Source organism: Nerophis ophidion, linkage group LG15, assembly GCF_033978795.1.
Source record: "Nerophis ophidion isolate RoL-2023_Sa linkage group LG15, RoL_Noph_v1.0, whole genome shotgun sequence".
NCBI lineage: Eukaryota > Metazoa > Chordata > Actinopteri > Syngnathiformes > Syngnathidae > Nerophis > Nerophis ophidion.
In genome coordinates this window covers 15,836,772-15,850,455 of record NC_084625.1, presented here as the reverse complement: position 1 = coordinate 15,850,455, position 13,684 = coordinate 15,836,772, and the positions used below count along the sequence as shown (strand labels likewise).

General features: G+C 37.5%; 1 protein-coding gene across 5 annotated transcripts in view; it reads left to right on the top strand.

Moving 5' to 3' along the window:
* The window catches only part of LOC133569305 (dipeptidyl aminopeptidase-like protein 6), a 468,141-nt gene that overhangs the window by 434,995 nt on the left and 19,462 nt on the right, over positions 1-13,684 (top strand). For all 5 annotated transcript variants that reach the window (XM_061921539.1, XM_061921536.1, XM_061921538.1 and 2 more), the window contains 8 exons: positions 931-1,022; positions 1,092-1,139; positions 1,214-1,332; positions 4,676-4,762; positions 10,279-10,386; positions 13,172-13,241; positions 13,330-13,524; positions 13,607-13,661. In XM_061921539.1, the coding sequence (XP_061777523.1) occupies positions 931-1,022; positions 1,092-1,139; positions 1,214-1,332; positions 4,676-4,762; positions 10,279-10,386; positions 13,172-13,241; positions 13,330-13,524; positions 13,607-13,661 (774 nt within the window). The remainder of the gene's footprint in view (positions 1-930; positions 1,023-1,091; positions 1,140-1,213; positions 1,333-4,675; positions 4,763-10,278; positions 10,387-13,171; positions 13,242-13,329; positions 13,525-13,606; positions 13,662-13,684) is intronic.

Genomic DNA, 13,684 nt, shown 5'->3' with positions numbered 1-13,684 from the left:
CATTTTCTACCGCACCTGTTCAAGAAGCTGCGTTAATGGTAAGAAGTTATTTATTTAATATTGGTTAGTGTGGGGCTTGCACTCCTGGATGTTCTTCAGACCACCAAGCACCGACATGAGAGCCTGTTTCAGGGCTACAATATTGTTAAATTTTTCAATAAGTCTCTCAGTTTCTTTCCAGCAATTGTCTTTTTCTCTTTCGTTCTCGCTCGTGCTCTGGCTCCAGCCCCAACCCAGTCTCTCCTCCTGGCTGCTGCTGATAACAGAGCGACAGGTGATTAGTTAACAAGGCCCAGGTGGGTCAGCTACGCACCTGTCGCTGATTTCGAGGCCGATCCTGGCAACACCCCGCTTCACTGCAGGCCCGCAGGCCACGCCCCCATCCACAGTTAGCTTCAGAATAACAATGTTATTACAAAGAATAAGATACCTTTTATACTCTAGAAATGTTGGTCTTACTTAAAAATGCATGTGTTTAGTTGTGTTCAGTGTTAAAAAAAATATTATATGGCTCTTACGGAAATACATTTTAAAATATTTGGCTTCTTGGCTCTCTCAGCCAAAAAGGTTCCCGACCCCTGCACTGGGGCATAACGCATATGTTTTTTAAAGAATGACTTGAATACCATTAATTGATTAACGTGGACCCCGACTTAAACAAGTTGAAAAACTTATTGGGGTGTTACCATTTAGTGGTCAATTCTACGGAATATGTACTGTACTTTGCAATCTACTAATAAAAGTGTAATTTCCATTGTAAGAGGACTTTTGATTGAATATATTTAATATTTACAATGCATTAAAAAAAAATCCATCAGTATCATAGTGAACGATGGGAAAAAATTCCCAAAAAATAAAAGTGGAGTTCCCCTTTGAGATGATAAAGACGGCACACGGGGAATAATATTCTACATTTTTGTGGACCTGCAGCCCAACACCAGTATGGACACGCTGCACTCCATCACGTCCGGAGACTGGGACGTCACAGAAGTCCTGGCCTACGACGAGGAGAGCCAGCTCATGTGAGCTCCAGTACAGCTTTCTTCTTCATCTTACTTTGTTTTTACTCAAGCGTGTTTCCCCTCCTGTAGATACTTCCTCAGCACAGAAGCCAACCCTAAGCAAAGACATCTGTACAGGTGTGACTTGACCAATGTTTTTCCGAGTGACGCCGGAATTTTAGGTGTGATTTTTTTGGGGTTTGTGTCCTCAGGGCTGACACTTTTGGCTCGTTCAACCGCCGCTGCTTGACGTGCAACCTGTCCAACAGCTGCGGCTACATCGCCGGCTCCTTCTGCCGCGACATGGGATACTTCCTGCTACACTGCCAAGGTGACGCTCAGTGAATATTGTTTTTTTTTTTTATTGAAACTTTTATTAGTAGATTGCACAGTTCAGTACATATTCCGTACAATTGACCACTAAATGGTAACACCCGAATAAGTAAATCAATTCACGGGAGCAAGCGTATTGGGACTACAATTTTGGCTACTGTACACAAGGACTGCGCGATCAAGTGACTTCAAATCGACATCCAGGTTTTGATTAGTACAGTAAAGTAACAGCAAAAGGCTGAGGTTTTGAGAGGGTTTTGAGTGACAGACCTGCTGGCCAATCAGAATTGTTGAGCCTCTCAGCGACCTAAGTGTGTTTTTTTTAAAAGGAGAAATTGACTGAACACAGTGAGGCTTCTTTTCAGACATCCACAATCTTTGTTTAAGTGGGAGAGAGCGAAACCGCTAGCTTACATAGCCAGGATTTACAGACACTGCCTCTGCAAAGTAACAAAAATTAGGAGGAAAAAATATGATTACAAAGCCAAACTTAGACTTAGTCAAACTCTAATGATCCACAAGGGAAAATTTTCGACGCAGCAGCTCAGTTACAAATGACCCGTTGTTACGAACTAGGGGTTTTCTGCTCCCAATCTGTGGAATGCTCTCCCTGACCAACTGAGGGCACCTCAGACTGTGGATGCTTTTAAAAAAGGCTTAAAAACCCTTCTTTAAAAAAAAAAAAAAAAAAGCCTTTATATAGATATATGCATTATAGTTCTAGCTATTAGGCTGTTCTAATTTTTATATTTTATTTTTATTTTTTTAATACACTGTAGCACTTTGAGGTTGTTTGCTCAATTTTAAGTGCTTTTTTACAAAAAAAAAATCTATTATTATTATTATTGTTGTAGGAATATTTCGGCTTCAAATTGAATGGGCAATATAAGCCCATCAACACGGACGGACGAGCAAGAATGCCGTGATGCAGCGGAAAAGAAAAAAAAAAAGACAAAGCCCAAACTTGTTTTTCCAACTGAAAAAAAAAATGCACATTAATATATTCAACATTTATTTGAGGTACATTTTTGCTCACAGACATGAAAGTGCTTTTCATTGTTTGGTTTGTTTATATTTTTACAATAAGCGTTAATTACCTTTCAATTACAGTACAATGGTAAACAATTCTACAGGAAAAATAAATACCATTTTTACTGCTTACTTGCATTGTTATATGTTGTGATTGCAATAGTGCTTAATTTGGTGACAAAATAATGCTGAGAATATTGTTTATCTGCAATTTGTGGGACACTAGATCGTCCAGCAAAATTTGAAAAAAAAAACTCAGTTTGGTTTTATTGGTAATTACTTCAGTTTAACACATGCTCTGAGTTTGTCTGCATAAAGAAAAATGTTTTTAAGTAGATTATTGCATATTATTTTAAAGTGTGGTGCCTTACAACAAGAATATGTTGACTGACAGTCTGAAGCTAACATGTCTTCTGCAGTTTTATCCATATTTATGTATAAAATATAAAAATTGCAAATCGGATCACAATTTTGCAGAGACAAATAGCAATTAGGTTTGTAGCCCTACTACAAATACTGTCTTTCAGCCAATTAGCTTTTTGTATTTACTAAAAATTAAATATTTTGCATTGTTGCTGTCAGGTTCAAAAACTGATGACATCTATTAAACAGACGAGAAGCAAGGAATCTTGCAGAGACAGTTCAATTTGGCTCAATGAGGAGACACGTGTTTTGTGCTGTATTCTAGTTACAGCTCCAAACTACGTTCTAAAGTCCAGCCCACCTGCTTCCTTTATTCATTTGGGAGGTCCCTGGTTACATCACTGAAACTGTCGCTGAGGGAAGGGGGTTATCTCGACAGCTCCAGTTAGATGCAATATATGATTATCGTATTTTTCGGACTATAAGTCACAGTTTTTTTCATAGTTTGTCCACGGGTGCGACTTATACTCAGGAGCGACTTATGTGTGAAATTATTAACATATTTCCATGAAATATCAAATAATATTATTTAGCTCATTCATGTAAGAGAATAGACGTATAAGATTTATTCGGATTCATCGATTAGGAGTGACATATTGTTTGGTAAACGTATAGCATGTTCTATATGTTATAGTTATTTAATGACTCTTACCATAATATGTTACGTTAACATACCAGGCACCTTCTCAGTTGGTTATTTATGCCTCATATAACATACACTTATTCAGCCTGTTGTTCACTATTCTTTTTTTTTTTAATTGCCTTTCAAATGTCTATTCTTGGTGTTGGGTTTTATCAAATAAATTTCCGCAAAAAATGCGACTTACACTCCAGTGCAACTTATATATGTTTGTTTCCTTCTTTATTATGCATTTTCGGTAGGTGCGACTTATACTCCGAAAAATGCGGTATACCAGAAATGCAATTGTGTTGACAGTGGTGATACAGCCTTGTCTCTGCTCTGTCTGCGTCACGGCGGTGTTCGGCTTTGGCAGTCAGCAGGCCGTTCCTGGACAAAGACACTGATACGAGACTGCCTTGCAATCTTTGGGATTGCCAGCTTTGCATGGACAAAAGAAAAATACAACTTCAGCGCAATTGATAATAACTGTATCAACGGCCCTTAAGCATAAGAGTTGTGTGATAATATATACATCATTATTCTAAATTGCACTGAAACCTTTTTAATTATGAATAAGCGGTAGAAAATGGATGCATTTGATATATTATATTATTTGTTGTTTGAGAATTTAATAGCAGTTTTAAGTTTGCATTTTATTGCCTTACTGTACCCCAATATGAACTTACCAAACCGTGATTGTACTATACTGTGACACCCCTAGTGGTTGTAGTTTGCAACTGTTGAACTATTAAAATATCTAATTTAGCTCAGTAGACTGTACAAGTGTACCCAAAAATGCAGGCAATTTTGTACATACGTCTGATTTATGTGCAGTGCACAAACGCTATCAACCTGGCACTGCGACCACTAAATCACATGACCGCCTAACCCTCTGGGGGAAATGAGATTCAGAAATAAAAGCACACTTCTCCCGCTCTCTCGGGGTGGGGGACAAAGGTCCACTCCGCCTCGCTCCTGGCGGAACGCTTGATTTGATAAAGTCGTGACATCATCATTACGGTGACGGCGGGTTTTGGCGGTGGACGGGGGAGCGGGGGAGGGAGGCCGCAATAAGAAGTGCAACTTGTGCTCCCAATTTGCTAAGAGCAACACTCGCTTGATTTGTTTTCCACTTTTTGCCTGAAAAGTTGTCGATGTTTTGCCTGGATAGGGAAAAAACAATTTCAACCTATGACATCTTTTATTATTATTCTGTCATTGTTGTCTTACTAATATAACCCCGCTGACTCGGCGATGTTCCGTTTAGGCCCAGAGGTCCCATTCCTGTCCATTTTCCAGACGCAAAGAGGCGATGGCGATGGCGATGGCGCTGTGGAGAGCCACGGCACAGAGAGTGAGTACGGCATACACCAGGGGCCCTACTAAGGGCCAAAAACATTCCCACACAATGCAAAAATAAAATGACAAACAGGTGACTCTTTATCATTTTTCTTAAGAACTATGCCAAGTTTAACACATGTATTTGTTTATGTACTCGTTTATCGCAGTTGATTGGTTCCACATTTGACCGCAATAAGTGAATTTCTTATTTACAAATCGAATAAATTCATAGTTAAAGCGTAACAAAATAATGTTTATGAATTAAAGTTTTTCACATGATTAGTCCTCTACAACAGTGGTTCTCAACCTTTTTTCAGTGATGTACCCCCTGTGAAATTTTTTTTAATTCAAGTACCCCCTAATCAGTGCAAAGCATTTTTGGTTGAAAAAAAGAGATAAAGAAGTCAAATACAGCACTATGTCATCAGTTTCTGTTTTATCAAATTGCATAACAGAAGTTTCTGTTTTATTAAATTACATAACAGTGCAAAATATTGCTCATTTGTAGTGGTCTTTCTTGAACTATTTGGAAAAAAGATATACAAATAACTAAAAACTTGTTGAAAAATAAACAAGTGATTGGATTATAAATAAAGATTTCTACACAGAAGCAATCATCAACTTAAAGTGCCCTCTTTAATTCTAACCATTTCTTCACAAAAAAAAGAAAATCTTTAACATCAATATTTATGTAACATGTCCACAAAAATCTAGCTGTCAACACTGAATATTGCATTGTTGCATTTCTATTCACAGTTTATGAACTTACATTCATATTTTGTTAAAGTATTATTCAATAAATATATTAAAGGATTTTTGAATTGTTCCTATTTTGAGAATATTTAATAAAAAATCTCACGTACCCCTTGGCATACCTTTAAGTACCCCCAGGGGTACGCGTACCCCCATTTGAGAACCACTGCTCTAGACATAAAGTAACACCCCAATAGTCACATTTCTGCTCTTTTACCAAAATACTGTGGCAGACATAATAAAATATGAGACTGATGCTGTAACTGTATTATATAATACACAACACAAACCGCTAATTAAAGATGAGTATTGAATAAAGTACTTTTTTGGCACCGACCGAGTCCTACCAGGCACCTATTCATGTAAAATCTAATGGTGCCATCTTACGGTACCAGGGTTGTACGTGACGTCAGGCCCGCTTTGGACTTCAGAAATTTCCAATCACTCAAGCAGCACTGAGAGCGGACTCAGCCAAACAACCTTTAGGTCAGGAGTCAGAAACCTTTTTGAAACCAAGAGCTACTTCTTGGATACTGATTAATGCGAAGGGCTACCAGTTTGATACACACTTAAATAAATTGCCAGAAATAGCCAATTTGCTCAATTTACCTTTAATAAATAAATGTGTATATATATGTATATATATATATATATATATATATATATATATATATATATATATATATATATATATATATATATATATATATATATATATATATATATATATATATATATATATATATAAATGGGTATTTCTGTCTGTCATTACATCGTACATTTTTTTTTCCTTTTACGGAAGGTTTTTTGTAGAGAATAAATGATGAAAAAAAACACTTAATTGAACGGTTTAAAAGAGGAGAAAACTGGAAAAAAAAATAAAATACAATTTTGAAACATAGTTTATTTTCAATTTCAACTCTTTAGAATTCAAAATTCAACCGAGAAAAAGAAAAGAAAAAACTAGCTAATTCGAATCTTTTTGAAAAAATAAAAAAAATAATTCTAATACTTTATTTATTGTATTGTCCTTGGGAAAGGCTCACTTTACACCCATGTGTCTGAGTGTAGCTGGTGTTGAGCACAGGGGGTAAGAGGGATCTTCACCCAGCCATTGGTTGAGGTTCTTGGGGGTGGGAAGGACATCATAGGTTGCTCGAAGTAGGAAACTTACCCTACTCGATTTCATATCCTATATGTCCCCTCCAGCTGATCTTCCGTTTCTCCACTCCTCCCACTTTGTCCACTGGCCCTGCTTAGCTTGCGCCACAGCCTTGGCATATCTATTCGACTCTTCCTGTCGATGGACCTCGGCCACGAGGATGCCTTGTTCCAGGAAGTCTGTGTCTCTCCAAGTCCCAAACTGGCTTTTCCATGCTGGACTTGGCCCACGATGTCAGCGTGGTGAAGAGCAGATTTTGCCTGCTGTGCTGCGTTCTTAGCTGACCACGTCTTCCCTGCTGTCAGATTTAGGGCAGCAGCTCGGACCACAGTATCCTTCCACTCTGTTAGGGTCATCTCGAGCCTCACTTTGGAGAATTTGAACTCCTCTGTCAGGCTAGAGAGAGACAGTTCGAGTAATCCATGACCATACAGGCCGATGCTGCTCAGGCATCGAGGGACACCTAGCCACTTTCTTACGTAAGAGCAGATTGTACAATACTTAAAGTATTATCACTTTTTAAGGCGCAACGAAAACCACACCATAAACAATACACTTCGGCCATTTAACGTCTTGGACTTGTAACTGTGATTGCAATTTAATGTCATACTTGCAAATGATAGTGATATGATAATACCGGTAAAAATAGATATAACAACTGGACAGCAGTTATTCTAATTAACACATTTTAAAATGTTGCAATAAAAAACAAGATCTTATTAAGAAGAATAATTAATATTTATTAATATTAATATTTATTAATATTTATTGGGACGGCGTGGCGCAGTGGGAGAGTGGCCGTGCGCAACCCGAGGGTCCCTGGTTCAATTCCCACCTAGTACCAACCTCGTCACGTCCGTTGTGTCCTGAGCAAGACACTTCACCCTTGCTCCTGATGGGTGCTGGTTGGCGCCTTGCATGGCAGCTCCCCTCCATCAGTGTGTGAATGTGTGTGTGAATGGGTGAATGTGGAAGTAGTGTCAAAGCGCTTTGAGTACCCTGAAGGTAGAAAAGCGCTATACAAGTACAACCCATTTATCATTTATTAACACACACAAAAGTACTGAAAATTGGTACTGATGAGTACCGGTATCGATTCCTAGATACCCAGAACTGGTACTGTATCGGTTTAAATGTGAACGGTACCCATCTCTACTGCAAAGTAGTATAAACACACTGTTCTTAAACACAACCACTAATCTGTGAAAATACTTGCAAGGAAAAATGTTGGGCAAAAATACATACAATTTGCTTCAATCTATAATTTTGACCAATAAGCTGTTGTCAAACGCGAAATAGCGAGGAACCGCAATATGATTTTTCAATAGGTGCATTTTGAAAAAATGTGACAGTGTACACCAGGGGTAGGGAACCTATGGCTCGCGAGCCAGATGTGGCTCTTTTGATGACTGCATCTGGCTCTCTGATAAATCTGAGCTGACACTGCTTAACACAATAAGTAATTAATAATTTTGCTGTAATCACAGTGTTAAAAATAACGTTCAAAATACAAAACATTTTCATGCATTTTAATCCATCCATCCATTTTCTACCGCACCTGTTCAAGAAGTATTTTATTTATTATTGGTTAGCTTCAGAATAAAAATGTTATTAAAAATAATTGTACTCTAAAACTGTTGTTATTAATTAAAAATGCATGCATTTAGTTGTATTCACTGTTAAAAAATATTATATGGCTCTCACGGAAATACATTTGAAATATTTGGCTTTCATGGCTCTCTCAGCCAAAAAGGTTCCCGACCCCTGGTGTACACCAAATCTGAGGTTTTTTTGCCCTCAAGTGACACAGATGTGTTTTTTTGCCAGTCTAAACACCCCAAAGTGCTTCAAATCTGATCTTTCGGCATCAGATCCAGGCCACGTCAGGAGGTAGTCCTGAATCCGATTGGAATCTGATCTTTTCAAATGTGACTTCAGTCTAAACGCGATGTGATCCATGTGTGACTTTCTCGTCAGCTTTGGGCGAGCTACGTCATTTGTGTGCGCCGGAAAGACACAGTCGCCTGCGGAAGTGGATATTTCATCACAACATCCGGTTTCGGTGAATAAAGTCTATCTAAGACAACCAAATTTAAGGCGCATCACTTGTCAATAGAGCGCAAATAATAGGCTATATTTAATCTATTAAAATACAATTTGATTCCGAAGAAATAGTGATTGGACCGGAATTGACGCTGTAGCGCATTTGCTTACATGCGAGTTGAAAACTAAAGCTCCTGTAGATCCACGCTGAAGACCATGTAAAAAAAATGACAACACTCCCAAATATATTACTTTCATGTACTTTCACGTTTAAAAACACTCATTTTCAAGATGTTGTGACTTTTATTCTATTTTGTAGTAGTAGCGACTTCCTCCCAGTCAATTTCCTTTGTTTCTGCATGAGAGTGACGTTGAGGCCACATTGGGCCCTGTGCGCGTTTACGCTGGAGTCTGATAAAAATCACATTTTACTTGCAGAGTAAACAGCCAGCCGGAAAAAAATCACATCTCAAAAAAATCCAATTTGGGCCACTTTGGCCTGCAGTGTAAACAGTCAGTGAGGCGCAAAGTTCAAAGCTCAAAGACTGTAGATTTTTTGGGTTTATTATTAATATTAGAATTATTAATTTTATTGTGACATCACCTCAAGGTCAAAGTTGAGGATAATGAGGTAGACATGCATGCAGCAAAATAACAAATTATGACAGCAGCCACCTGAAATAAGGGTTTGTCAGTTCGAGGACTGATAATCGCCAAACACCTTGTGTGTGAGGAGAATCTTATTGTTCCATCCTTTTAGAATGAGGTTCCAATCCAATTCAATAATGTAAGACTGTATTGACGTAGAGCTTGAGGGCCAACTCAACTTTTGGTTTATTATTAATATAAAACGATTAATTTTACTGTGACGTCACTTTAAGGTCAACGTTGAGGATAATGAGGTAGACATGCATGTAGCAAAATAACAAATTATGACAGCAGCTACCTGAAATAAGGGTTTGTCACTTCGAGGACTGCTAATCGCCAAACACCTTGTGTGTGAGGAGAATCTTATTGTTCCATCCTTTTACAACGAGGTTCCAATCCAATTCTTACTGTAAGACTGTATTTTGGTAAACTTGTAAAACACGCTGCAGCTGTCAGTCAAGCAGATCAAATCAGGCTACTATTATTTCTCTAGAAAACAAACTCTCGATTTGCACAGATGGACAGTCAGTATTCATTTTGTCTGTTTGTGCATGGGTTTCATCAAACAGAAAAGGTCTGTATACACTGTCCTACACTACAGCAACGTTGTTCTAATAATCTAATCACACACCTGACTAGATGTATGTTGACAAGTCCAGGGAGGTAATCTCATTCTGCCTGGCAACCTGGATGTTGTCATTAAATTACAACCGAGCACATGCAACAGCAGCATGCTGTAATCAGATTACTTACTGTAAGTGTGTGTGTCAGAGCTTTCCCTTCTGGCTGGTCTAATAAATGTCCACAATTTGTCAATCATATTTACTCCAACTGATATTCTTGCAGGTGGAAGAAACTCTGGAATAAGAGACACAACCCAATAAGCCACTTATTTAATGAATTAACTATTGTGCCCTTTTTAGGTCTGGTTGAAGTCCACAAACTGGAGACCAATGAAATGCTGAAGCTGACGCTGGATAACATGCAGATGCCCATAGTGGAATACCATCAGATCGACAACGAAGACTACAGTATGTGTCCATGGTTCATTCAATGTTAGAGTAAATAACATCTGCGGTGCCCCCTTTTGGGTTCTTGTAAAAAAGATATGAATCAGGGTTGGGGCTAAGGTTTAGGGTTAGAGCTGGGGTTGGATTTAGAGTTGCGGCAGGGGATAACATCAGTTGGAGCGAGCTGGGGTTACTCTGGTGGCGAGAGTTAAATTAGGGTTGGGTTTGGAATAGGGTTTTACCTATGGATGGACACCACACTCAGCACTTTTAGAAGTAGCAACAAAATTTAGCCGGCACTACCGGTATCTACCAAGTAAAATCAAATGGTACCGTATTTTGACATTTTTGTTGCTCTTGATGTCATGTTCAGCTGCAGATTAGGCAACAGTTAAACACTCGGCGGTGAACAAGCACTTAAAGCAGAGTCGGGCACAAACTTTTGCCAACGAGAACATGTGCCAATGAGCCGTGGGCCAAAGAGCAAATTTAAGCATATAGATGCACAACAAGTGAGTGGTTTAATCCCATACGGCCATTATTTGAGGTAGTGTTAATCATCACGTTCGAAATATGGCAACTTGTTAGGCGTACAGAGATGCCATTAATGTTTGTGTGAAATTAAAATAATATAAATACACATATATATATATATATATATATATATATATATATATACATATATATATATATATATATATATATATATATATATATATATATATATATATGTATATGTATTCATATATATAATATGAATACATGTATATATATATATATAAATATATATATATATATATATATACACAGGGTTTCCCACACATGCATTTATTTGTGGCGGCCCTCCACAAAAGAATTACGGCCGCCACAAATAAATAAATAAATAAAATAAAATAAAAAATAAAGAAAAAATTATTTTATTTTTTTTCCCGGCTTTTGACTCGCTTGACCGCTCATAAAAGCAATGGGACTCTGTCTGTGAATGGAGCTTGTAGTTACATATTATATAAATATGTAATTATTATATAAATATGTACATAAAGTGTTGTAATTATATTCCAACTCCGACCACACCACCACAAATAGATGCCCGACCTGTGGGAAACACTGATATATAGACACACACACATATATATATATATATATATATATATATATAACATACAAATATATATACATATATAAGTACACATATGTACACTTATATATATATATATATATATATATATTGTGTGTATATATATATATATATATATACTGTACATATATATATATATATATACTGTATATATATATATACACACACATATATATTTATACACATATATATATATATTTATTTATTCAAAAACAATATATATATATATATATATATATATATTTTTTTTTTTTCTTTTCCCACTAATATTTTACGATTGACCGATAGGTTGGGGACCCATGCTGTAGTCTATGCACTAATGCCATCTAACAACTTGTAAAGCAACTGCATGTAAAGTCTACTATATAACTTTTGCAAATTAGACTTTTTTTTTTTTTTTTTGGGCCATGTCTAGCTTCTCAGGCAAATCATATAGTTGATGTAGATGCCCATATCGGCTGTTCAGATTTACTTTACAAAAGAGAAGTGTAGGATACTTCTCTTGTTGCCTTATTTGAGTTTGACTTTATTAAATGTATTTATATTATCATTTGGTGCAGCCGGGCCGGAGCAGAAGGGGATAGAAAGAGGAAAAAAAGGAAGACACGGGGAAATTGTGAGGATGAGAGGGGGATTAAACAGAGAGACAAAAACAACAGCAAACACAACAATAACAACAACAATAGAACAACACCAGCACATACGATATGTACAAATATGATGGTAAAAGTGATAGCAAAGAAGCAGTTAGCGAAATAAATAATATAGAAATGACAATGAGCATTTTTACACTACAACTGGAGCAATACAAATACCAATAGAAAAAGCGCTATTGATTATGAACAATACCAATAGTTTACCTCTATTATCAACAATACAGTTGTTCAAATGCAACAATACATATACATAATGATAACTAGAGAGATAAAAAAAAAAAAAATGAATACCGAAAGATGGAGGGGGAGAGAGAGAGGCAACCTATATTAATCTTGTAGATTGTTATAGTAACAATGGGTTAAGCTTTGTCAGTGTACCATGTGATACCCTGTTTACCCTAGGGCAACAACGTTGATATATGTTTGATGAAACAGGATTATGTGCATGAGTGTATGTATGTATATGTACTTGTATATGAACACAATGTGTATATGAATGTTTGTACAGTAAATGTATATGTAGAGATTGTGTATATGAATGTTTGTACAGTGAATGTATATGTACAGTATGTGTATGTTTGTACCATGAATGTGCGTGTAGATGGACAAACTTGGGGTATGTAGGTATGTACTGTATTTGTGTATGTATGTGGGAGCGTAGGTACCTATGTATGTATGTTTGAAATGAGACTTAGAAGTGTAAGAAAACATTATATAAAAACTTGACAGCACGGTTATCATAATAAGCTCTCTGTGGTATAAAAATAAGAGATTTCAATATAAAACATTTATTACCGCATGATGATTTACATAAGCACCGGGAATTGGTACTGAGTCAGTTCAAATGTGAAAGGTACCCATTTGCAGTTCAAGAGTAGAAAACTGAAACGGGGTGTTCTTAACCTTTTTTTTACAGGACTGTATGAAGGATGAGTGACCGTATGTATGGATGGATAGGATTTGAAGTGTAATATGTGTGTACATACTCATTTACAGTGTGTCTTTTCCACAGCTTTGTCAATGCAGATCCTCAAACCTGCAGGCTTTGTGGAAAGCTCCCACTACCCTCTGCTGCTGCTCATGTATGACATGCACACTAAAAGAACAACACTTTCTACTGAAACAGTAGTGGTTGCGTCTTACTTGTCTTATGTGTTGGTCCGCATGCAGCGATGGCACGCCTGGCGGCCAGAGCGTGTCGGAGCGCTTCCACATGGACTGGGCCACGGTGCTGGTGAGCAGCTTCGGCGCCATTGTGGCACGTTGTGATGGGCGCGGCAGCGGCTTCCAGGGCACCAACTTGCTGCACCGCATCCAGAAGAAGGTGGGCGTGCTGGAGGAGCAGGACCAGATGGACGCCATAAGGTATGTGGAGCTGACACGGGAAAAAAATGCATTTAATGGGCTTGTCGGAAATGTTTTTGAAGTTTAATTATGTCTGTTGCAGTGACTTTCTGAAAAAGCCCTACATTGACAGGACCAGGGTGGGAGCATTTGGAAGGGTAAGTTACCCAACTGAAATACT